General features: G+C 49.1%; 1 protein-coding gene across 6 annotated transcripts in view; it reads left to right on the top strand.

The window, feature by feature from the left end:
• Ctif (cap binding complex dependent translation initiation factor) overlaps nucleotides 1–26,819 on the top strand; it is a 285,778-nt gene that overhangs the window by 167,473 nt on the left and 91,486 nt on the right. For 5 of the 6 annotated variants that reach the window (XM_004855120.4, XM_004855122.3, XM_004855117.3 and 2 more), the window contains 2 exons: nucleotides 22,377–22,866; nucleotides 25,792–26,091. In XM_004855120.4, coding sequence (XP_004855177.1) covers nucleotides 22,377–22,866; nucleotides 25,792–26,091 — 790 coding nt within the window. The remainder of the gene's footprint in view (nucleotides 1–22,376; nucleotides 22,867–25,791; nucleotides 26,092–26,819) is intronic. The other variant, XM_004855121.3, reaches the window with a different exon arrangement.

Here is a 26,819-nt window from a genome sequence, read left to right as displayed (position 1 = left end):
CACTAGGGATGGTGGGTCCTTCTTACTCTGTACATCTACCCTGTGAGCCCAGGCTCAAATCCAGGATGGGAACAGCCAACAGGAGCACAGCTGGATGAGGGACCTCTGGGCCCTACCTGCATCCTCAGAGACAGGGAGTGGGTAGACCCTTGGGGTTGAATCTTCTGGCAGTGACTGCCCACCAGAAATAGACCACGGCTCCTTCCTATGGTCAGAGACAATACCAGTTTAATTACAGTGAAATGATTTGAACCCCAGGATGCATGGGGATTTGTTTGCAGCCTGCTCCTCATCAGGGCAGTGTCCTAGGAGAGGAAGGAAAGCTTTCTTTCAGAGGCTGAAGCACTTTTCAATGTTGGTCTCATTTCTCATGGTCCCCAGGGTAGTGGGAGCAGTGCCCTGCACCAGCCCCTGTCAGAGAGGTAACTGGGGATTGGAGAAGGTGCCTTTGGTCAGGAAGGGAAGCTTAGTAAGTGTTTCTTGCAAGCCTAGGCCTGAGCCAGGCTTTCAAGGACTTAGCCAGAAAGGAAGTTAGGACCTAGTGAAAAATCTTCACTTAAGAGTAACACATTGCTGTATATGTGCTTGTGTGTATGTGCGGTGCATACACATGTGTGCCTATGCGTTTTTGTGTGTCAGATGCATGTCTGTGTGCATGAGTACAGTGTTTGTGTGCATGTGAGTATGTGTATCTGTTGTATGTCCATGTATGTGTCTTGTGACCAGGAAACCTTTCACAATGTACTAGACAGGTGAACTTGGTCTATCCCTTCAGTAGGCAGGCAGAAGGCAAGAGAAGAGCATTTCTGGTAACTGACCGGGCATCCACAAAGGTCCAGAGGTGAGACCTGCCTGCCCTGTGTTCTGGGACAGTGAGCAAGCTGGCCTGACTGCAGAGGACACTTTGAGGGAACTGCAGCGAGAGCACAGCAGGCAGGTCGTCCACTTCAGAGCTCCTGCAAAGCCAGAAATGAGTTGCACCCCATGTGCCAGGCTGTTGCTGCATCCGTCATGCCATCGTGCAGATGTGTGGGTGGCACAGCTAAGAGAGCTTGTCGCTGGAGGGGCAGCAGGTGCAAAGGCTTGTGGCATTGGAGGATGCAGGAGGGGACAGCATCCAGTGGAAGGCAAAAGATGAGACAGGAAGCTGCAAGTGGACAGCAGGAAGGAAGAGAGGAATCGCGAAGTGAGAACAGGGAACCTGGACAGATTCTGTATCTATGGCTATCTGGGGCACTTTGTGTTTTTTGTTGAGGCTCAGAGCCCGTTGCCCGCCCTGTTAGCCCCAGGCTCTGTACAATGCTGGAGTCTGTACAATGCTTGCTGGTGATTGTTTTTGCTTGTGATCAGAATGTGAACCATCTAGGCCTGTGGGTCTGGCAGGAAGGGTTGGTACTCCCATTCCATCTGTGGTCCTCCCCAGGAGCCCTGGCCCATCCATCCAGGGCAGAGCTAGTAAACACTCCAGAAATGTTTGTGGAGGGAAGAACAGGAGAGGGCTGGGCTAGTTGTGATCCCGGATGTCGTGGGAAGTGAAGGAGTTGGAAAGGGCACACCAGGGTGGTCTGGTGGTTAGGATGGCCTCATTCCTGGGAATGGTTGCCACGAAGCATTTTCCCTGGCTTCTCCATAGCAGCAACTGTTCCTTCCCAGAGTGTTATGAAAACCTGCAATTACTGAGCTGCCTCTGGGTGGGAGCGTCCAGACCTCCTCTTCTGCCTTCCAAGATACACTGAGTCAAGACTGGGTCAGTGCGGAAAGTGGGCCCCCTCCCACACTCTCCACGGGGCTGTGGTTAAAGAGCTTGGTGATCAGGAAGGTGAAGGGGATTGGACCAATGCCTGCTCCTCTCCAAGCTCCATCCTTCTGCACTCAGCATGCTCTGAGGCCACTCAGCAGGTACCACAATGTCCCTGGGGCCTGGGGCCCCTTCTTCCTCCAGCTGCACGGAGTGGAAGCCCAAGATGTGGATGGATCTTGGGAGAGGCCTCTGAGCAGGAATGTGTGATACACAGCTTAGTGGAAAGCTCCACCCGGGCTGCCACTTTGGGGTGGCTCAGAGTCCTCTTCCAATGTGTTCTTCCAATGATTTTCCTTTCGGGCATATTTATTTCCTGGCTTCTCGCCTCTGCATGTGTAAGTAGGGGTCATGGAGGGAGAAGGAAAAACATATAGAATGGCTCAAGACTTGAAATTTTCACAGTAGAAGAAAGAATAAAAGCAACTCTGTGGGTTGGGAACTCTGTGGATCTGTCCCTCCGTGGCTGGTGAGCCCCACCTCCCCGGCCCTAAACAGTCCTCCTGGCAAAGCTGAAGTGGGTCCAGTCTCAGGCAGGAAGAGGATCAGGGGAGTCCTATGGGGCAGGCCAGGCCTCCAGGGCTTGACCTCCTCATCTCTGGGGAATGGTCACCCTCTGCCATCTGACCAGTTGCTGCATCCACAATCAGGCAGTTGTGTGCCCCACAGAAGTATGCATTTGTTCCACTTGCTGTTCCCTGCTGGCCCCTGTTTACATGCTCATAGCCCCATCTCCATGACCCACCACATGTCTCTGTGTCCCTTAGAAGACTGGTGCTGCCACCATGCAGAGAAGCCAGTGATGGACCCTGAACTCTTGTCTTTACCTCCTGCCCCTAACAAGTTGGCTCCTTCAGTGGCTTGACCAGGAATAGGCTGGACTCACTCTCTCCAAAATGTCCTTTTAATCGTCTGCAGTGTCTGCTTTCAGGGCCCATGAAAGTCATCTCATCCAAGCTCCTCATTTTGCACAGGCTCCCCAAAGTCACACTTGGCCTTGGTTGAACTGGGCTATAACCTGAGTCTCCAGCTCCTGCCCTGTTATCTCTCTCAACATTTATTAAGGCCCCACCCTGTCTATCACCAATAACCAGAGAGTTCTTGACATTTGGAACAGGAACAAGGCACAAAATGACCCATTCGCTTATAAGCTGCTGTGCCTGGAATTCTTGGGACTCTTTTCCTCTTATCCAGATGCCTTGGGGACATCCTATACCCAACCCATTCTCCCCACTTTAAAAGCAGATCAGAATTCCGCCAGCATCTTATCGCCTCTCCCTGCCTCTCTGGCTCTCATGGGGATTATCCCCATAACATCACAGGTCTCTTTGACTGTGCCCTTTTTAAAGGTCATGGCTTTGTAGGGAGCCCTCCAACAGTTCCTCATTTCATATTGGATAAGGAACAGCGTCCTTTCAATGTTCTTCAAGGCCCTAGATGATGTGGCTCTTGTCACCCCTCTGCCCTTATTATGTGCTGTACCCCCTCCCTGTGTCTAGCTGCATTGATCCCCTCCTTGGGGACCTTGAGTACATCAGCAAGCTCCTACTGCAGAGCCTTTGTGCTTGCTGTCCCCTCTACTTGGATCACTCCTCTCCTAGATACGTATGTGGCTCCTCCCTTTCCTCCCTCCATTAATTGCTCAATATCAGTTAGACCTGTCCTAACTATGCTGCCTAAAAGTGCTACCCTACCAGGGATGCCCCCAACATATGCCACCATCCAGATCTTCCTTCCAGGCTTCCTAGTTCCATAGAATTTCATGTGCTCTGACACTACCTAGTACATGTATCTGTTATTACTGTTTCTCCTGCCAAGTGACAAGCTCCACAAGGGCAATACATTTCGTCAGATTTTTCTCTGGTACCTACAGCACTGCCTGGCACATAGTAGATGCTCAGTAAGTATTTGATGAGTAAATGAATGGATGGACTAGGAGATAGCCAGCCCTGCCCAAAATTATTTCCATTATCCTCTTGAGGCCTAGTCATGCCCAGTTGTCTGTACCACCGCCCTCCCTTGGGCCTTCTTACCATAGCCCAGACATAAGTCCTTTAGACAACCCAAGAGGTTCTAGCATCAGAGCACAGATTTGAAGCAGCAGAAAGGAAGGCCCACTCCCACCATCCATTCCAGATAGCTGGTCACTCTATCTCTAAGGCTTTTCTCACCTCTGGAGGATCATATCACTGAAATTCTGAGTGTCACTAGAGTACTACTCATATCCCCAACACCAGTAAGATCGACATGACTTAGGTGCCTTCAGACCAGAGTGGAAGGTGTTGTGGGCAGAGTTAGCCTAGGCCAGTGGTGGTGAACCTATGGCACATGTGCCCAGTGGGCTGTTTGTATCATTGAAAGCTCCAAAAGATTCACCCTCACTGGCCTGGGCCAAGATGGGCCCTGGAGGGAAACTGGTTGTCTGAGAGACAAGCTGAACTGGAGTCTAAGCATGCACACCCATGTACTATGGCCTGGGGCACCTTAGTTAGGAACAGAATCCTTGCTCAAGGGACCTCTGGGAAGATGTTTTATTGGCCCTGTTGGAGGGCCCTGCCTTCTGTTGGGCAAAAAGGCATGGGACGGGTCCCAGTCCCTCCTGCTGGCCCAGCTCTGCCCTCTGCACTGGCCCTCCTCATCCTCAAGCTCATAACCACTTCCTAGGGTTCAGGACCCATAGCAAGAACCTGAACTGTCATCTCCAGTTCATCCTGGCCCTGGGCAAAGTGAGCTAAGCAGTGGGCAGCAGAGCACATGTGGTTGCCTCCTGCTATCAGGAATGAGCCGTGGGCACCATATCAACATGGGGACATTGACTTTAGAAAAGCTGCCAGGGACAGACAGAGAGCACTCCCCTTGGACTGGGATGACCAATGCAGTACCCAGAGGGGGCTGAGACCCAAGTCTTGAAGCTCTCCAAGGGTGTGGAGAATCCAAACCCTGTGAACACATCTGTGGAGCTGCAGACCTGAGGCCCCTTGAAGGACATAGATTCTGCCAAAGGAACCTGGGGACACCAGAGGAAGTCCTTCTGGGCTCAGGCCTGCTAGTTTACAGAGAAAGTGGGAGCACCAGGCCTTGAGTCTCACTTTGTCACTGCCTTGTCCCAAGTAAAGCAATGGCAACAAAAGTGGCAGGAGCTACATATCGATCCCTGATCTGTGTCAGGCATGACCAGGGGACAGCTCATTCAACCCTCAGAACCTTAAGCAATAATCTTTACCACTGTCTTTCTCCATTGCACTTTTGGGAAACTGAGGCACAAACTGACAACCTCTTTGCCCAGGAGCATACATTAAGAGAGTGGCCAGGGCCGGGGATTTAGCTCAGTGGTTTCACCATCTGCTGCGCAAGTGCAAGGACCCAAGTTTGACTCCTGGTACCAAAAAAAAAAAAAAAAAGAGAGAAAGAAAGAGTGGCCAGACTCTGGCCCTTAGCACTATGCCATGGTGCCTTCCACCCCCAGGGCAACACAGCACAAGCACTGCCCACCAGTGCTCAGGCTCCTCACTGATGCCCAGGGAGCCCTGGGCTTAATGGAGTTCACAGGAACCCACCTGAGAACCAGCGCCTTCGCCACTTGATCACTTGTAGCCCCAAGAGGCACTCTAGTGGTTTTCACCATTAGGCAGTTTTAAATTATTTTTATTCTTAATAAAACATTTAATTTTTACCCATAATGGACAGTTGGCTAAATGCAGGAAGCATTCAAGAATGCAGATATTAAAAGGTTGGTTCATGAGGAATATGGAAGTGGTAATAATTCTGCACTTTTGGGTCCGGGTGCACTGCAGGACCAAAAGGCTCATCCATCTGGACAAATATCTCTTCTGCAACCTGCAGAACTCAGCCCAAGCAGGGGAGAGGAGGCGACACTCATCTGACTGCTTTTCACTCTCATTGCGTGCTATTTGGGCAGAAGCAATTGTGAGCACTTCCTGAAAACTCTTGGCCTTGTCATTTAGAAACAAAGCAAGAATATTACAAACTGGGTGATTTTTTTTTTTTAAAGACCATAAAATTCCAGAATTCTAAACAGTGAGCCACGAAATCAATTTTTGCTTTTTGTTTCTTCTTACGCCTTATATAGTCAAACTTTAGCCTACAGTTTAGTGTGTATCTGGTGCCAAAGCCACAATGTAATGGAGATGTGTCATTTTGAAATTTCTTTGTAGAAAATGATGCTTTTGCTTTCATAACTTGTTTACAATGAAGAAAGGAGGATACATCATTTGATAGATGGGGGAAAGTTCAAGTTTACTTCTATTCATGGATATTTTAATGACGGTGTTAAACATGAGCCTTATAATTCACTTCCAATAACATATCAATCTAACAGCTATATTTGACTCCAGTGACCTCTTTATGTTATACTTTTTCAATTCCTAAGGGTGTTTACAAAATAGCATATTACTGTGTGAGGAGTTCTCAAGTCTAAAAGATTTGAGCCAGGATCAACCAGACAGTCCCCTTAACTGCCCCAGTTCCACACGGGTAAAAACCCATCTTCCCCCTACCCACTAAAGAGCAGGTCCAGTGACGAGGACCATACAGCTCCCCCCTGAGAAGCAGGGTCTTGCTTTGGGAATTGTGGCTTTGCAAGTGTAATCCAAAAGGACAAGCTGACGTGCTCCACCGGTGCTGGTGCTCAGGGTGCTCCCAGGGCCCATCAGACTGTGCCCCGACTCTTTCATCCCAGTATGCTCTCTGAGGGTCTGAAGTACTCACAAGCACAAATTGCTGTGTCCAGAGCAGTTAGTGGCACCCATACACTAAGGGGTCTGTTCATTTCACCTCCTGCATGGTGAACCAAGGCCCTTGTTGGTCTATTTTATTGTGTTTTTTGGGGTTTGACTGGTGCATTACAAATTGACTCAAAAAAGCTGCAAGTCTTTGTCGAGGCTGCCATTTTCTCTAGAATATCCTGTCTATGTGCCTTTTTGTGATACGGGGAAATCCAGGAATCTTCTATTGCTGAGCTAAACCCCCAGGCCTCTGTTTCACTTCTGAGACAGAGTCTTGCTAAGTTAACCCAGGCCAGCCTTGAACTTGTGATCCTTCTGCCTACACCTCCTGAGTAGCTCCCCATGTTCCCCTTTTAACCAAAGCTTACTTCTTTTTAAAACCTTTTGATTCAGGCAATATTTCAATCTCCCAGAAAAGTTGCAAGAATCATATAAAGATTTCTTGTCTCACCTTCACTTAGATTGCCCCAAATAATTACATTGTATTCTCTCTCCCATATACATTCTTTTCTGGCTGTGCTGAGAGTTAAGTTGCCAAAATGATGCCCTTTACTGCTGAATGCTTTACAGTGTGTTTCTTTAAAACAAAGACTTTTCATAACCACAGTATAATGATCACCATCGTGGAACTGAGGCACAGTATACATATAGTACTGTAACCTCATCTAAAGACTGCCTGTATTTCTCCCATCTAGCTGATAGGGACATGCAACTGTCATGTCACTTTAGTGTCTTCTAACCTGGGACCGTTCTAAAGTCTCTGCACTTCCCGACATTGACTTTGATTTCAAAAATGACTAGTTACTTTTGTAGACAGTCCCTCAATGTAAGTTTCTTTGGCATTCCCTCATGATTAGAGTAGGGTTGTACACATTTAAGTGAAGGTGTGTCCTGGTTGTCATATCAGGGAAGTACACAGTCTTTTAATCCCAGGACTGGTGAGGTTAACTTTGATTACCTGGCTAAAGTGGTACCTTCCAAGTGTCTCCATTATCAAGCGCTAAGTGTTCCCTTTGTAATTAAGAAATACCTTGTGGAGGCCGGAGATTGAGCTCAGTGGTTCCGCCACCTGCTGTGCAAGCACAAGGACTGGAATTCGATCCCTGGTACCAAAAAAAAAGAAAAAAGAAAAAAATACCTTGTGGGGAGGTCATTTGAAACTACCCCAATATTCAGTTTTTCCTCAAACTTTTACTTCATGGCCTCTTTTGATGAAACAATTATTATTATATTGGTTGCCAAATAACTTCCTAATTCCATCATTCCTCCTAAATTTACAAGTTGGCTCCTTACCATGAAAGAAAGTTGCTGTTTTGTTTTATTTTGAGACAGGGTCTTATTAGGTAGCCCAGGCTAGCCTTGAACTCATTATATAACCCAAGCTGGCCTTAAACTTGGAATCCTCCTGAATACTGGGATGACAGGTGTGCACCACCATGTTTGGCTTTTGTTTGGTTTTTAACTCACCGTCCTAAGCCTTGGGACTCCAGCCTTTGGGGGCCAGGGAAGACCTCTTTGAAACCTAACCCCATGTCCTAGAACACATCCCTGAAGCCTGGTGTAGGTGTTCAGAATGAAGATTATCAGCATCTGGCTACAAGCCCCTTATGTTTTGAAAGGTTTCGGCCCAAGAAACCATCCCTGGGCAGCCATGTCCCGAGATGGGCAGGCTGGAGTCTGGGCTTGTGCTGTGCATCAAGCTGTTGATGGTTCCTCCCTTGTGGTAACATCTCACCCCAGACTCATCAGTCACATAGGACCTGGATGAAAAGTGCCCCAAGGGAGGCTCTGCTCTAGCCAGCTCCATTTCACATTTCCTCTCCTTCCCAGGATGGAACAAATGACCCTTTGGGGACAAGCAAACTCTACAGTAATGAAGTTGAGAGAGGAGAAGGCTGTCCCAGGAGGGTGGCTGGGATGAGATGGCTAATGGAGAGAGGCAGGTACCAGCTGCTTGCCCTGGACATCCTGCAAACTCGATGGAACTCCACTGCACAGAACCGAGGCAGCCCCAGAGCCATCCTGGTTCCCCTGCTTTCCCATATAGGGGCACCTTTGCTTTACCTGGGGGCCCTTCCAAGAGCCTCCTAGGGCTAGCCAAGAGGGCCTGAGGTCCTCCCTGGGGCTGGGCTGAGGCAGAAGGGCACAGTGTCTCACAGAGCCGTGTAGTCAGCCCTTTCAGCTCCAGCTCTGCAGTTTTCCAGTCCCAGCCACAGCCTGGATACCTGCCTGCCTTTTGAGGCACCCAGGCTGCAGAGTTTCCCTCTTGAATGTGCCTCCTTAGGGTGCTCATTTTTTAAATCCCAGGCCCACAGCCCCCTTAGGTGGTAAAATACAGCCCATGGAGGGTGTCAGAGCTTTCTCCCCTTCTCTCCCCTCCTGAAATATGACTGCAGTTGGAATGAGAGGGTGGTGACAGCCTTGATTGATGGTGGGAATCTCAGGCCCAGGGACAAGCAGTCTTGGAGCTCTTGGGTTGCTCTTCCTTTCTGTCTCTTGCCAGGTAGATAGAAGGACCAGCCTTGCAGGGATGAGGAGGAATTAGGGACAAGGGGAGCCCTTCAGCAAGGATGTAGGCCAGTTTGTGGTGAAATGACAGTCATGGCCACAGAGCATGGTGGATGGAGGGAGGACCTCCCTGTGGTCGTGGTCTTTTCATCCAGACACAGGTTGGAAGACCTAGCTCTAGGCCCTGGCCCTTGACCCAGGGTGGAACTGCAGCTCCCCTGCAGAACTTCGGGTGTCTCTCCCATCCCCACTTCCCTGTCTGTACCCTCCATCACTGCCAGGTGTCTCTGCTGCTCTTCCTTGGTGTCCCTCCATCACCCACCTCCTCCAAGAAGCCTTCCTGAACTCACCCACAGAGCTCATGAGACATCCAGGCTGGCCTCGTGCTGTTGCTTATGGCTTTTTGAGTGACATAGAGGTCCTGCCATAAGATGTTAAGATGCCTGAGGACAGGAATGCTGCCTTGTAGCTGCCTAAGCCCCTGCACACAGCAGACATGCCAGAGTCCGGTGATGTGAGTTTAGGGTGACAAGAGTGGTGTGTGGTTCCATCCTAATTTTAAGAGAGGCCAGCCAGAGAGGCAGTATCTCATTCAGCCCCCGCACTGTCATTTATTCATCAGATCCAATGTGGTCACAAATGAATAAAGATTCAAACATCGTTGTGGCGAGACCTACAGACCCCAGCTTCCTGGCCAATGCCAAACCTCCAACACCCCATCTCCTCACCTCATCGAGCTCCCTAGCAGGTTGTATTGGCTGGAAAACTTGGGGAACCCCAGAGGAAGGCCAGCTAGAAGGAGCATGGGGCCCAGGCATGCACACTCAGGAGTTAGGGAGCATCTATCATCCCAGAGACAGGGCTGCTGCTTGGCTCCAAGCCCAGGCTTAGAAATGAAACCCCTAATGTAGAAAGTCTGGGAAAAAAAGAAGTTGACTTTTTTTTTTTTTTTTTTTTTTTTTTTGCTTTTCCCAACTTGTCTTCATCAGCTTCAATTCACCTCATGAGCTGGTAAGTCATTGAGGAAGCAGCTATTTTCACCAGTGCCAAGCACCCAGAGCTGTGGGTAGCTCAGTTCTTCCTACTATTGTAGGCTTGTTTAAATGGCGATGAAAAATTCTTCTTGGAAGAGTTATGTGGGTTAGCCACTCAGCATGAAGAACATGGACCCCAGGGGCCCAAGAAGGCGACCCAGAACACATCCTGGAAGGCTCCTGGGGGTAAAAGGCTCCCCAGGGTTGTTGTGAGGATTAGATGGGAGCACGAGTGTCCCCTACAGGTAGGAACCACAAATGTGTTTATTAAATCTGAGTATTCCCTCTTTATCCAGGGAGGCCAGGTTCTAAAATCCCTTTGCTCCTCAGAGGAGGCCTGAAATTTCAGGTAATATTGAATGCTACATACTAGATTTTTTCTGTAATGAAGTTTAATATATAAATTAGGCACTGAAAAAGATTAACAATAATAACTAATAATAAAATAAAATAATTGTAACGATAGACTCTAATAAAAGTTATGTGAGGACTAGGGATGTAGCTCAGCGGTGCCACGCCTGCCCGGCAACCGCAAGGTCGTGAATTTGATCCCCAGGGTAGGAGGAAATGTGAATGTCATGTCTCACTCTCAGATATCTTACTGTACTGTGTTCACCCTTCTTGTGCTCATGGAATGCTCGCACTATGAGATGAAGCCAGGTAGGTCACTAAGTACTTCGCACACTGTGGACCTCACTCTACAGTTCAAGATACAACAGCAAAACTGTATAGATTTGGTTTTCCTTCTTTGTAATTTCACAGAGAAATTTATTTTTAATGTAGATCTTAGCAACCTCAGCATATAGCCTTTTTCTTTCCTTATTATGTCAGGAACACTCACCTTTTCACTTAAAAGAAGCACTTTATGGCTTCTCTTTGCCATAACCAAATTGCCAATACTATATAGCCACTTTGGTGTTTTAGGATCATTGTTAATAAAATATGGGTTACTTGAACAAGTACTGTGACAGCACACCAGGCAATCTGATCACAGAGACAGTTGCTAAATGACTAACAAGTGGATAGCATATACAGTGTGGATACACTGGACCAAGGGATGATTCACATCCTGAATGGAACCAAACAAAAGGGTACAAGATTTCATCATAGTATTCAAAAAAGCATGCAACTTATGGCTTGTGAATTGTTGGTTTCTAGAATTTCCCATTCCTTATGGTCAGACTACATGGTTGATGAGGGTTACTGAGACTGTAGAAAGTGAACCACGGATAAGGCAGGATAAATGTCCAGAGGAGATCTGGGAGTGGGTGAACAAATAGAAATGCCACCTAGTTCAGTATCCTTACTGTACCTTGGGATACTTGTGCTGTTCAATTGCATCTGTCCACTCCACACTTACTCCAGCTGTGAGAGTGGAAGTGGAGGCAAGAAGCCCCAGGGTACAGGACAGTTTGGGAGGATGGAGGCAGAAAATATCTGGGAAGGATGGAATGAGGGGCTGAGGCCAGGCATCTGCTGATTTCATCCTTATGCCACTTCATGGGCAGATGTTGTGAGAGCGGTTTGATTGATATGACAACAGAGGGGCAGCAAGGTGAGGCAATTTGTCTAAAACTACCCAGCTAGGTGGTGGCAATCACTCAGTTCCCAAGCTGCCGCTGCATCACGAAGGCCCACTGAGGATTCCCAGGGAGGCTGCTGAGAAGCAGAAAGTGTGTCCTGGATGAAGTGCTGGTGGCAGGATGGGCACATAAGGGACTGGGCATCATAGGAATGCACTACAGCCCAGAGACTGGATGCCTCCAGTGTCAGGAAACTTGTTTATATCCAGGCAGCTCCCTGCACTGGGGGCCAGCCTCCCTGTGAGAAATCCTCTCCATTCAGTGAGCCCCCACAGGGCCTTCCCTTCTCTGGCCACCTATCCTTCTGCAGTTGTTCACACATAGGATTTGAAACAACTTGTAAGGGACTTTCTCTCCATCCCCCTCCATTATTGTCCTAGCTGCTCCTGATAGAGGGCCACCCTACTGCACAGAGATGGTGACATTAAAATAGGGAAAAGGCGAAGTCCGGCAAGGTCATCAGAAGTCAGAAGCTTGTGGAGTAGCAAGATGGCACAGGGCCAGCTGCAGCCCTTGGCCAGGCTGCCAAGGCGAACTAGGGTGGACACTGGTAGCCAGGGTTGGGCTTGGGTAAAGGAACTCATTAAATGTGGCCCCCAAGACTGTGAGGACCCCTTGGGCAGTATCTGTCAGGGATGATAATGGAGGGTGCTTGGTGATGAAAGGTTTTTCTAGAGGAAACTATATCCAAAGCTTGGCCCTTAGAGGTCCAAATTGGAACAGGAGCCAGAAGCTGGACACCCTGGGGTTTCTTCCTTCACTCTTGACGTTTGGGGCAACCTCATTTCTCCTGCCAACACTGTGGATATGCAATGTGTATCTGGAACATTTATGCTATACTGGCTTGGAAAACCCACAGTATAACATTACCACAAACAAACACTAATTAATACAGCACTAACCTCAACTCCTTTAAAACTCAAAGAGTTTTAAATGAGATGGGCTTTCTATTTGTACCCATTTTATAGATGAAAGAAGCAAAGACCCAGAGAGGTTAAGGAATTTATTGAAAGTTGCAGAGCTAGAAGTGCAGTGTCAGGTTTTGAACTCTAGGGTTCTGGCTCCAGAGTCCCCACTTCAGACTCTTGTATAGCTTGTGGGATCCCCAGACTCACCAGCAGGCTGCAGTGAGGGTCCACAGGCTGGACCTAGGAGCCTACGGGGCTTGGCTGGACCAAGCGGAAGGGCGAGGGCCTTCCCCTGGAACTGTTCCTCCAGGTTCACGTGGGGCTGACAGCTCCCCAGGGCAGCCGCATGCTCTTCCCATGACATCACGCAGCCTCAGAACTTTGAGGCCGAGGATTCTTGGAATGCCTGATTCACTCTGGAACAAAAATAATACTTCGTATTTATAATATGCCTTTGTTCCCCAAAGGCTTTCCCGGGCTTTATTTCATTGTAAGCTCAAATGAGCCTTGTGGTCCAGGCAGGAACCATCGAGAAGGTAGGAACCCACCCTAAGCAGTGCCTGAAGTGGGGCTTGGTATCCGCATTCTGCAGCTGGAAACACTGAGATGCAGGGAGGTGGGTAGTTGGGCAAGGCTGCCCAGAAAATTGGTGCTGGACAAGATGGGCCCAGCACCCTGGATTTCCAGCAGGAATGAGAGCAAGCTCCCGAAATGCTTCCACAGCTCAGCGAGAGTCGTAACCCTGCCTCACAGTCCCTGGGCCTTGGTGCTGTCCCAAGCTGACAACAGTGTCCAGAGTCCACTGCTCAGCCCTCCTCAACAGAGCAGCAGTGAAGCCCAGGGAAAACCCCAAAACCCAGGCCCCAAGCCCTCCACCACAGGCCCAGCCACATGCTCCACAGACTGTGGTGGGGAAAGGATCATTCCCAGCACAAATGGAACCCGAGGGCCTTGTGTGGCTTCTGCGGTTTTCTGCAGACCCGGTGGAGCCATGGCTGGAAGTTGGGCTTTGTACACACCCCATCCGGAGCCACCAGGCTCTCCCCACCCTACTCTGGGCCTGCTCAGCCCTTGCCTTGGGTTCTGCCTGTCCAGCCCATACTTCTACACCCAGCTATCACAGGACAGCCATGGTCCCTCCCCTGCGACTCTGGCCAAGGCCTGAGGTCCCTTGAATTGGGGCCTCAGTGACTCAGCAACAATGTGTAGGCTGCCTGGGACCTTTGGACCTGGACTGGCCCTCAGAAACTTGCAGCAGGAAAGCACAGTGGTTAGGGCCACACACGCTGAGGCCAAACTACCTGAGCTCAAGCCCAAGCTTCACCACTTGCAAACTGTGTGGCATCAGGCCAGTTACTTGGCCTTTCTGAGCCTTACTGACCTCTCTGTAAAATGAACTAAATGATCGTACCTCTCTCACAGGGGTAAATGAGAGCCAAGCCTAGCACACTGGATTCCATACATGTTGGCTATTTTTATTACTGTTACTCTGAATCCTTATGATCTCAGGTCAGTCTCATTGCCTAGGGGCAGTGCTCTGGGCAGGGCAGGCTTCTTGGGTGTGCAGGCTGTGCAAATGTACAGGGACCCCTGCTCAGAAGGATTTAATGCTCTGATTGTGGCTATCTTGGAATTCTCAATAGTTTTTGAATAAGGGGCCCACATCTGGATTTGCACTTGGTTCCACACATTATGAGGCCTTCCCTGCCTCTAAGACCCCAGAGTAGGGGACTGGGCAGTAGGGCCATGGGCAGTATTATCCCTGGTTGTAGAAGATGCCTGTTTCTGTCACTGGTGGATGAGAGTCTGTCTCTCCCACAGGGATCCTTGGCTCCATGTAGGCAGCAGCCCTGCGCACCAAAGTGCTTTCTTCAGCTCCATCCCAGACCCCGAAGAGATTTAGAGAGGGTTCTGCTGCATGTGGAGGAGGGGATGCTTTTGAGCATCAGAGGAACACACAGGACAGTGGCACCAGAGATTGGGTACAGCAGATACAGATTGTGATCACAGTGGCACCTGGAGGATCAGTAGTGAGATCCTGGGTAAATCTGGGCCTTGAAGCTCCATAGGACTGGGGCAGTGCTGAGGTGCTCCTTAGGGACAGCTGAGCAGCTTCTTTCTCTCATGTGCACGCGCGCACACACACACACACACACACACACACACATACACACAGCCTCCACCTTCTCTCTTAATGTTCCAGGAGCTTTGTAGCCTTGGGTAAGCCCATTGACATCTCTGATTAACCTCCAGATGGAGCAGAATCTCAAAGCAAGTTTAATCAATGGACCAGCCCTTCCCCAATGATTCACTCGTTCATTCATTCATTCTGCAGCTGGGGTGAAGGGGTTTCTCTGCCTTGCACAGGGCAAGGCAGACACTTGCATCTCCATCAGGAGCATCCCACACATCTGGTTCCCAAGTGTTGATTCTTGTCATGAAAAGCTCTACCGAACTTCTTACATGAACTTGGGCCCTGGCTGGCAGAGACCTCCAACTTGAATTATTCCCTGTCCAACTCTGAACAAAGAGCCATGTACTCATAGAGCAGGTCAGAGTCTTTAGTATGGCTGACCATTCAAGGTGCCAGGAGTATTCCTGATGCCCCCTAGCCCTGTCTTTTTGAGATCATTAGGAATACTTGGTGGAGGGTAGACCAGCCCAGAGAGAGTACTCAGGAAGGGTCAGATGTGTGGCTGCTGTTACCACATGACAGTGACAATGACCTTAGCAATTACAAGGTACTTCAGTTGCCTAAACCTTGTAACAATGCCCTCTAATTCACCAAAGAGTGCTAAGACCACAGATAAGTGATTGTAAAGCCCAACCAGATAGTGTTTTAGACAGCAAGTTAGAACAGAAACACAGAACTGAGTTCCAGCACAAGCCTCACTGCTAACTAGCTGGGCAATCCTAAGGGAACAAAGTAACCTCTCTGAAGCTTGGTTTTCTCATCTTTTAAACTGTCAGGTAATCCTCAGAGCTGTTCAGGAGGGAGGGACTGGTACAGCTGGGAATAGGAAGCCAGGCTCTGAGCAGGCTGCAGTCTCCTAGATAAACCTGGCAAAGCTGTGACCTGCAGAACAGACTCAGGGGACTTCTGTCATCCCATTCAGCCTGGAGTGCATAGTAAGTGCCCAATTAATATGGGCTATTATGATCCTTGTCCCAAGCCAGAGCCATGATGATCCTGAGTTGGGTTCCCCATTGTTCTGCAAACTGGCAAGCATGTGTGGTAACCTCTGCTTCCAGGCTCCACATGCTGATGCTTGGGCTAAGCAGCCCTGAGCCACATAAAAGCTCCTCCAGCACTGTGCCTCTACAGCTCAGCTTCAGACCCTTATTCTGTCCCCATCAGCTGAAGTGGAGAATGTGAAGGTGGGCAGGAGTGGAGGAGCCCGTGATAGTAATAAGTACTCATCACTTTCCCTGAAGGCATGAAATATGAGCCTGTGCATAGCTTTAAAACCACTTGCCCTAGGAATTTTGCTTTCAAAAATTTTTAAGCAGACCTACAAATTATGTGGTAAAGTGTCCGACATTGAGAGAACCATAATAAGCCAGTGGCCCTCAGAATATCTAGTTGGGAACAATTATGAAATAAAAAACGAACAGAGAGATGTTTGTCTGTATGTGGACTGCTGTTAAAAACCATTTTTTAAAACAAAATTTGAAGTTATTCTCCCTACACCCACCTCCCAAACTGCAGCTGTGGTGTTCCGAGAACTTTATTTTTTATAAAAGAGAGGAGTTTTGGAGTAAAACAAGACATCTGATTTCAGAACCCAAAGAAGAAAGAATAAACTAAATGAACGATGGAAAAAGCATAAGCTAACAATTTCCATTCTCAAACCAAAAAAACACAAAGGTATTCTTGCCCTATGAGCAGGTGCTACCAGTAGCCCAAATGGAATATTATTCTGCTCTTTCACGCCTTCCCCTCACTGAGCAGAGACATCACCAGAGCAAGAGTGGGAGCAGAAAGTCAGCAGTGGAGACATGGGTGCTTGCTCTTGTGCCTACGATGCTGCTACACGGGGTGTTCACTATGCCTCCACAACCTGCACCACACATCCATGTGTGTGGGACCCAAAGCGGCCTCTTTGCCTGGCTGCTGAGAGCAGAAGTGGCTCATCCTGGCCCAGCCAAACCCAAACCCGCAGGTCTCATGGGAAGCAGCCAGCTGGCCCCTGACAAAGGTATCAACGAAATCCAGCGCCAGCAAACACAGAAGAGAGAGGAGCTGGTTTTGGCGAGCTCAACCAGCAACCACTGGCAAATATTTGTGAATGGCTGGAGCGGGGAAGCCTGGGTCTCCATTGTTGGGGAGCAAGGCCAGGACCAGGCCTGTCCAGTGGTTCCAGCAGCCCTCTCAGCTCCTTCCCAGGCTAAGCCTTAGGCCCCATGTGGTTGTTGCCACAGAGGTCTCTGTGGTGATTCAGCCCCGCTGCCCTGAGGAGCAGGGTCTCAAGGCAATGGAAGTCAGACAGGAAGCGACTGCTGGGTCCTAGGATGACTGGACAGGCTCCACACACTCTGGAAAGGCTGCTGTGGGACTTAGCCTCCCCGACCCTCAGTTGGTACATCTATAAAATGGGACAAAAGGTGCTTGGCCTGCTTGCACATTGAGTGTGCTAGCAGTCATTCCCTGAGAACTAAGTAAAGGCTTGTTCAGAAGGAAAGAAATGAGAACAAAGAGAAGCTTCAAGCTCCTGGACACCAGGGGTGTCCAGGCTCTTCCCAACATCTCAGGGTCCACCCAGCTGGGCCCATCTGCCAGTTAGCTCCATAGCAGCCCTCCTTCTTTGGAGTCTAGTAGTCTTGCCTGGCCATTCAGGAGGGAACATTGAGGGTGGACTTCCCCTCCCCGCAAAGACACCCCTCCACATGTGCAAAGGAGCTGCCCCCCAGCAAGAGTGAGTCTGAGAACTCCCACAAGCACTGGCTGGCCTGGCACATTGGTCATTGCTGTGTGTCAGGACTGCTGGCTCTGAGCTCTTTAGAAGCAGGAAGACTTGGAATTCCAGGGCTCCAAATTTCCACAGATGAGCAGCAGAAGCTCTGCCAGACAAAGCTGATTGCTTTCTGGAGCCCTTGACCAGCCATGTAGAAATTATTTCCTTCCGCTTCTAGATGGACAGAGTTCTTTTCCTTGGGGGTAGGGGGGCGCTGTTGGGCAGAGAGAGGGAAATCCCTGAAACGAAAATTGGGAATCTAGACAGTTTTAAGACCGATTCTGGGAAGGGCTTGGTCAATCATCCTTTAGGGACATTTCTTGGACCATAGCTATGGGCGCCACAAAAATTCTAAATAAGGATGACAAAAATTGTGAGACTTGAGCATTATCTGCCAGGGAATTTCCAGTTTTCCCCCTGGGCAAAAAAAAAAAAATTTACGCTCAAAGAACAAAGAGATTAGAAGGATAAAGGACCAGTTAGTTGAAAGTAATTGAAAAATTAAAGGAAGAAAATGTCACAAAATGTCATGGGCACGTGGTACCCTGGGGAGCTGTCTGTGAGCTCTGCAGTTTCTTTTTTTCTTCCTCCCACCCCCAAACTTCGACAGTGCTGAAGATGGAACCCAGGGCCTTGTGCATGCTAACCAAGCGCTCTAGACTGAGCAACACCTCCAGCCCTCCTGGAGCTCCTTCTGCTCTCCTGGGGCTGTTTGGTTCAAGCTCCTCCGAATGAGGAGCCATCTGAGCTGCCTCAGGCATCTGCTCCAGGCCATCTGGGCACCAGCTGGTAATAGGATTGCTGGGAGAGACTTGACTCAGTGGCTCTACTCTACTGATGGACCCAGTTCTACCCAGGTACCAGTGCTGTGGTTCCGACCCTACTGGTACACCCTGGGGAGTGAGACTAAACACAACAGTGTGTGCACAGGGCTGTTTTTGGCTGAGGGGCTGCCTCTTTCTTCTGAGGGTCAGGGCAGCATGGCCATTGCCAAGGAATGTCCATCAGAACCCAACAAAGTTGACCATGAGCAAGGATGAGAACACTACATTCGCCTCCTCAGTCTCAGGGACATTCAGTCATCAAGATTCATTTCAATTACCACATTTCCATAAATATGTTTATAATGACTCTTAAATTATTAAAATAAGTACGGACAACTAAAACTTCAGGGAATTATATACAAAAACAAATATCAGAAGACTCTGAAAGGTGAGAAGAAAAAGACAGGCCAGGAACTTGGGGACCTTAAGAGTGCCATCCTGGTAGGTTGCTCGGCCTTTCTTCTTGGCTTCATACATCTGAGACTTGGAGCTAAAGAAACAAGAAACCCAGCAATGCCATGTGGAACAGGCAGATAATAAAAAAAACCAGTCCCCTCAAAAATCCTGCTCACTCTAGCCAAGAGACCAGGGAAGGGTAGCCTAACAAAACAGAGCACTTCAGGGTACAACCACTCTCCTCCAGCCCAAAGCCCCAGGAAAGCTATGGCCCCGTCCCCACTCCAATGAAGGCTTGTGACAGGCATAGGCCCCCCCCACCATCGTGACAAGTCACCCCACGCCCACCACGGTGGTATCAGTGAGACCAAGTGAGGAGAGTTGGGATTTCATCCTTACGGGTGATAATGAGCACCTCCCTGTGTCAGTGGAGGCTGCTTGGAGAGCAGTGAGTCCCACCCCCATTCAGCAGAAAGGGGGTGTCCCTGCCTGTCTGTGCTCGGATGGTGTCAGAGGCCATCTAATGAGAGTCCGCGGTGGTGACAGCTCCTGCTGCCACAGTGTCAGTGAAGGACCAGTGGAGAGCTGAACCCCCCACCCCATCCCAGTAGCACTGAGCAACCCCTTTGGGTGTCAGGAATGGCCCATGGGGGAATGTAGACTTACACCCTACTGGGAATGACCGACCAAAGCAAGGGCAGAGGAGGCCAACTCAGACAGAAAGTAGAATTAAGTCCAGGGTCTCAGCATAATATCCAGTGTCCAAGTCTCAACTGAATAGCACTTGTTATACCAAAAACTAGAAAGATCCCAAATTGAAAGAAAGACAACCAACAGATGCCAATTCCAAGAATACAGGTGTTTTAGAATTATCTGACAAAAATTTTAAAGCAGCCATTATAAAAAAAAATTTAAAAGAACAACTAGAATATATTTGAAACATGAAAAGAATAGGTCTTGGCAAAGTAATAGAAGGAACAAAGAAGAACAAAATGGAAACTTACAAGTTAAATTAAAAACCCAATGAATGAGCTCAACCCTGAGATAGAGGGCCAAAGGAAAGAACCAGAGAATGGGAGAAAGCACAGTAGAAATTACCTAATGCAAGCACCAGAGAAAAAGAAGACTAAAGGAGAAGGAATTAAGCTTCAGGGGCCTGGGCACTGTGACAAAACGTCCAACATCCATGCCACTGGAATCCCAAACATAGAAGGAAGGCGTGGGGCTAAAACAACAATCATTTACTAATGGCTGAAATCCTTCCTGCATTGTGGGTGAAATGGCCAAATTGTACAGTGTCTCTAGAAAACTGTTTGAGAGTTAAGAAAAACAAAAAGATATGCAGGTATCTTAGGATCAAGCAATGGCAAGCCTGGGCATTTGTCCCAGGGAAATGAAAGCCACATTCATACAAAAACCAGAGCCACTTGATGCTTAATGGCCCCAAATCAGAAACAACCCAGATGCCCTTGCACACATGAATGGTTAAACAACTGGGGTACATCCATACATGGAGCACCACTCAGCAACCAAAAGAACAAAGCCTTGATACCCACAGCAGCCAGGATGGATCTCCAGGAAATCGTATAGACTGAAAAAAGCCAGTCCCCAAAATGTAGGCTTCCATTTATACAACATTCTTGAAATGGCAGCATCATAGAAACGGAGAATAGGTGAGTGGTTGCCAGGAGCTGGGGGTGGCTTGGGGTGAGATGGAAGCGGGTGTGACTATAAAAGGCCAAGAGGAGGGGCCTTGTGCTGGCAATGTCCTGTATCCTGACTGTCGGTGTAGGTACCCTGATGTGATATTGTACTGTGGTTTTGCAAGATTTTACAAGGAGCAGAAGCTGGGTGAAGGGCACAAGGATCTCTCTGTATAATTTCTTAAAATGCATGTGAATCTATAATTGCCTCTCAGTGAAAAGTTTAATTAAAAACTCAAGGTCATCTAGAAGAAACAAAGCGTAAAAGAAAAAATCCACATCTCATCTCCCAGAGATAGCCACTGTTAGCATTTTAGTGGCTAAATCTGTATCGTCCCAGATTTTTCTACGCATGTAAATACTTGCCTCAAATGACACCACGCTTCCATCAAGAAGAGTGAACTTTGTTGCTACATCCTTAATTACTCCATGTTCAGTTTTTGCTGTGCTAAACATCATTGTGCGTAAATCCCTACATGCATCTTTGATCATTTCCTTTGGATTCATTACCACAGATAGAATTGCAAAATTCACGGTGGCATGTTTTAGAGGCTTTTGAAAAAAATTGTCCGATTTCCCTCAAGAAAGCCGATATTAATTTCTACTTCTAATATACAGTGAGTTATGTTACCATTTTTGTGGAAACTAAAAGATAACTACACATCTGTCCCTCACTTAACCATTTTAATTCCCCTGAAACCATGTCACAAAGTTTCAATGACACAAAGAATTTTTCACTAATTTTAGTGGGAAAGAAATAATGCATTTTTACCCCAACCCAAGATTTCCCCAAATTTTCACAGATAAAAATTTATCAAGCAGACATTGAACTTGAGTGGTAAACAATCACTAGAAAGTGAGTGGAGTTTGTTTATAAAATCCAATGAAAGTCTGCGGTACTGAGATAGGTCATGAAAGACGTGTGGACTCATTCTTGGGAAAGTAACATCTTTCTGCCAGTTTCCTACCACTTTACAACTTTTGAAGGGCACATGGCTACCTTGCCCTCCTGCTGCACTGCAAGTGAACTGATGACACAGAAACACCCTGAGGGTGACACAGAAATTGACCCTGAGTGTTGTGTGTGGTAGGACGCAGCCTCACGCACAGGTCTGGAAGTCACGAGGATGCCCCTGTACTCCTCCTTCACCTGCCTTCCATCCACACATCCAGATGTTTGCAGTCTGGCCCCCGGTTTCCATATGTTCCGTGTGCTGTTCTCTGCTTAGAAAGTATTGTCCAGTAACTTCGGGCCTTGTTTCTGCCTAAAACCACCATGTTAAAGATCACTTCTGTGTTTGTTTGCTAGGGCTGCCATAACAAAGTGCCACCGACTAGGTGGGTAAAACAGCAAAAGTTCATTTCTCACAATTCTGGATGCTGAAGTCCAAGACCAAGGTGTCAGCAGGGCTGGTTTCTTCCAAGGCCTCTCTCCTTGGCTTGCAGATCCTCACATGAGCCTTTGTCTCCATGCCCAGCATCTTTGGTGCCTCTCTGTGTTCGAATTTCCTCTCATTATAAGGACACTAGTCAGTTGGATTAGGGCTCACGCTGACAACATTAGTTTAGCTTGATCACCTCTTTAAAGGCCCTTATCTCCAAAATATTTTCAGGTAACCCTGCTCCCAGGAGCTATAACTGACGGCTGGGGCAGAGGCAGGAGAGTTCTCTGCATTTTCTGTTGGAACTTTCTGTTGTTCCACATACCTATATTCATGCGTCTTCTAATAAGTGATTTTAAGTGAAGGATCTGTCTGGCTCTTTCTTGTCAACAAAGCCCAGTACATAGGAGGTTCTCAAGTGTTCGTTGAAAGAATGAATAAACGGGCACAACATTCACTCCTTGCTCTCAATGTTCAGGTACAGGGACCCTGGCTGGCCTCTCAGTGACCTCTTCTCTGTCTTTCTCCTTCCATTTGCAGACGGCAGCAGAGACCTCCAGGAGGAAACAAGCCCCAGCAGCACAGTGACCACCAGCCAGGCAGTGCCAAACACAACAGGGACCATCAGAAGTCCTACCAAGGGGGCCCAGTGCCTCATGCCTCAGGGAGGCCTACCCACCACGGCTACAGCCAGAACCGGCGCTGGCACCACAGCAATATGAAGCACCCACCAGGCGACAAAGGGGAGGCAGGTGCCCACCGCAATGCCAAAGAGACCATGACCAGCGAGAGCCCCAAACTTGACACCCTAGGGGACACTGGGCACAGTGGCCTTGAACCCCCTCGCAGCCCTGATGCCCCAGTCCCACCAGCATCCGAGAGGCTACCCACGCCAGTGCCAGGGGGACCAGAGGCTGAGACAAAGCGTAAAGACAGTATTATTCCCGAGCGCATCGGGGAGCGGCCCAGAATTACCCTGCTCCAGTCCTCCAAAGACAGGCTTCGCCGAAGGCTAAAAGAAAAGGTACCGGTAATTGAATTTTTGTTGTTCTCTTCCAACCGGGAGGACAGCCGAGAGGTAGGCACTTTGGTCGGTGGGCTTGGGGTGGAGCCTTGTGGGTTGGGAGGTCTGGGGAGCTGTGGAGGTAAGCAGGGGCTTCCATGGCTGTGTGGACCCACTGTGCCAAGCCACCATTGCTGTGGTGCCACTGGGTCTCCAGAGGACAAGCCGGTGGCATGAGCCCTTCCAGCACATGCCAGCCTTTCACTTCTGGTCCTCTAAATGGTCCAGGATGGGTGCTTGGTACCAGCCATCAGCCTGAGAGGCAGAAAGTTAGGAGGAAGAGGCACATTCCTGGGATGATGATGGAGGGTGCTGGGAGCATTTTCTGGGGGTCAAATCCTGCCCTCTACATGCTGAGTAGTATTTGGGGAAATGTGAAGAACTGGTTCTCCCAAGCACAAGTCCCATGCAGACGTGGTCACTGCTGGAATAGGAACCATGGGGAGCTGGGCAAAGTGGAAACAGGTGGCCTCAGCCTTCCTATTCCCCACTTCATCTCCTGGCAGCCAGTGAGAGCTCAAAGGTACAAATGAGAGAGGGCTCCAGCAGCATCACCCAGCTGCCAGATGCCAGCTGCACTGGTGTGACCCTGAGAGCCAGGCACTTCCATCTGCTGCCCAGAGCCTGTCCTGCCTCACTCTGGTCTCTGGAGCCAAGTCACCAGAAAAGGAATGGGATCTGTCGCTGGCAGCACCAGGCTCACTGAGCATTCCCCAGCACCATCCCCTCAGCTCCAGTGCCCTCAAGGGCGGAGGCAAGTTCACCTGGACAGGAACCACTCCCAGGAAGGCTGACCTGCCTGCAGCCATTCCTACACAGCGGGCAGAGCCAAGGAGTCCTCCCTCTGGGGCGTCCTCAGAGCCTGGGGTTCTGGGCTTCTCCTCCAACCTCCCTCAGCTGCCTTCTCTCAAGCTCTTGCCCAGAGGGCAGGCCCAGGACCACCCTCAGTCAGGCTAAGGAAGGGTGCCCTCTTCCTGGGTCAGTTCTCAAAGCCAAATGCCACACCTGTGTCCCCCACACCCCAAGAGTCCCACCCTGCTCCTCCCTGTAGGGACAGAGCTGGGAGGTCAAGAGGAAAGCCTCCCTCACATCCTGCCATTTCACAAATGGACACCTGGCAGAGCCTCCTAGCTGATGGCTATGTATTGTGCCTCAGACCAGTGAGCTTCCCAGACTCACTGCTAGATGCTGGCTGGGAGGGGGGCTGCTGACTGAGTTCTCTAGAGTTCTGTCAGACGTAACGCAGGGCAGCACAGTGGAAATGCACGGGCTTTAGTGCCCAGCAGGCCAGGCTCAGCCCTCACTCTGCCTTTGGCTGGATGAGTGATTACCTAACCTCTCTGAGCTCCAGTGTACTCATCTGTAAAATGGGTGCACTACTACCTACCTTGCAGAGAAGATGTGAAGATTAAATGAGGTGGCATGTGTAGAGACCCTTGTAGATAGTTATTATTCTATCCACAGGCCACTGTTCTTGCCAGGGGACCTAAGTAGATGGGATATAGGGTTGTGGAAGGATGAGACAGATAAGGGAAATCTGTAGTGCCCTTCGATCAGTTTGGAGGACTTGTCTCAGGTCAAGCCTCCCAGACCAAGAGGACACGGGCTTAGGCTCACACTGGTCCATTCCTTGTTGTACTGGCTGTCCTCCAAAAGTGGGCAAACCCTGGGACAGATGAGCCTCTAGTTCCCTCCTCAACAAGAATCTCGTCAAGAAGAGATGAGATTCTCTCCTCCTTGCAGACATGGATAAGCGTTAGGGGCCCATGAGAGTGGAGAGTTGTATCTTCTTGATCTAGTCAGGGAGTCAGAGCAATCAGATGGATTGAAGAGGCTCGAGGGGAATCTACCCTCACATACAATTCCCTTCTCAAGTGGAAACCAGCTGCCCTTGGAACTTGACCCCACATGGTAGAACGCAAGGAAAGCTCCAGATCTCCTCTGACATCACCATGTTAGCCCCTAGTAAATCCTCACAGAGGGACCAGTACACCTGGCTAGAGGCAGAGAGCAGGATACAGAGCCTCATTCTATACCTCTCAGCCCAGAAGTCTGGTGTTGAGAACCCAGGGAAAGTGCAAGAGGGACCTCATCATGTGACCTTGATCCTGCCCTTCAACCAGATCTCACCTCCGGGCAGTGAAGTTGGTCATATTCCTGGCCACAGTTTGTTGTGTTTGAATATATTTCTGAGACAGCCAAATGCCATTTTCTTCCTTTCCAACCCTTGGTCTGGTCCCAGTTACTGTGAAACTTCACAGGGGTGTAGGGTTATTGTCTGACATTTCCCTCCCAGAAGCCTCAGCCACTCAAGTGGCACATTGGAAGATTCCTTGGATTGTAGTAGTTGTATGTAAAGGGACAGCATAATCTCCACAGGATGTGAAGCCAGGGCTGTGTCAATACGGAACCTTATGCCCAGAGAACAGATGATGTGAAGGACACACAGTGGCCACCTCAGGGTACCTCTAACCAACATAGAAGGCATTTGGGATTCTACTCATCTTCTTGCCCTGGTCTTCCTATCTTCATCTTCCCTTTGGCCAATTTCTTATTTGTTACCTTATTTTGTCTTTTATAAGCCCTATTAAATCAGTGCTAGGTTAAGACATCTAATGGACAGGTAGACAAATTTAAGAAGTCAATGAGAATCCTGTGGAGGAGCTAGAACTCACAAGAAATGTCAACCCAGGACATCACAGGGGCCAAGAAAAAAGTCAGCCAAGAGCCTTTGGGGCATGAGTGTCTTTGGTGGGGGTGAGCATTCCCAAAGGAAGCAGATTTCATGTCCTCCTTTCTGGGGGTGGCAGCCCTCCTTCCCCCCAGGCCACGCATACATACAAACACCCCAGCTGTACTCAAGCACACTTGGTTTGTCCCCGACACCCCCAGGATGAAGTGATGGTGGAGACAACCAACCCTCAGCAGAACAAGATGGACAAGTTGATAGAGATCTTGAACAGCATGCGAAACAACAGCAGCGATGTGGATGCGAAGCTCACCACCTTCATGGAGGAGGCCCAGAACTCTACCAACTCCGAAGAGATGCTGGGCGAGATCGTGCGGACCATCTACCAGAAGGCCGTGTCAGACCGTAGCTTTGCCTTCACTGCTGCCAAGCTCTGTGACAAAATGGCACTCTTCATGGTGGAGGGGACCAAGTTCCGGAGCCTGCTGCTCAACATGCTCCAGGTAACCGGGCACTGGCAGCTGCTGCCCATGCCCTCTGCCCCTGCTCCGAGGTCTGACCACCGATGTCTTGTCCCGAGGTTCTTCCTCCCTTGCCCAATTAATTATAGAAAATAAGAGGGCAATCAAGGGGAGAGGGGTAAGTGGCCAGATTTGTGTGTTTGTATGAATACTCCATGGTTACAAAGGACCAATATAATTTTATAGGTGCTTTTTGTTCAACCAGCCTTTCCCTCTTTCTATTTTCATGATAAGAGGGGTGGCTGTTGTATCTGTGCTTTGACCTTTGCACGTCTGAAAAGACGTGAGCTTGTTGTTCAAGTACCTTTCTCTTCCTCCTCCTCCCCTCCAGGGCCAGCCCCTCAGAGGTTGGTATCTGTGCAGTTGGTATAGCTGGGACTGAGATGGGTTTGAGCATAGCTTTATAGGATAGTCTGTCTGCTTCGACACTGGAGGTGCGGGCAGAGGGAAAACATAGCAGTCAAAAATTATACTTTGGTACTTTTCACTGATTACCCTTTAACCCACTGAGTTGAGCCCCAGTCCTACTCATTCCTGTCTCCGTGGAACCAGCGTCCACCCAGGATTTCATGTGCACGCACAGAAAGTATGTGAGTGTACGCTTAGGCTGAGCCCAGTACCTTCTCTTCTCACAAGTACCTGTTCTCTTGTTGTGAGCAGCTGTACATGAACTAGTGGCCCCAGACCTGGTGGCATCAGGGAGAAATATC

The sequence above is a fragment of the Heterocephalus glaber genome, unplaced genomic scaffold (genome assembly GCF_053883595.1).
Source record: "Heterocephalus glaber isolate CG9 unplaced genomic scaffold, H.glaber_assembly_v1.0 deba00000331, whole genome shotgun sequence".
Taxonomy (NCBI): domain Eukaryota; kingdom Metazoa; phylum Chordata; class Mammalia; order Rodentia; family Bathyergidae; genus Heterocephalus; species Heterocephalus glaber.
This window is presented reverse-complemented; position numbering and strand designations above follow the sequence as displayed.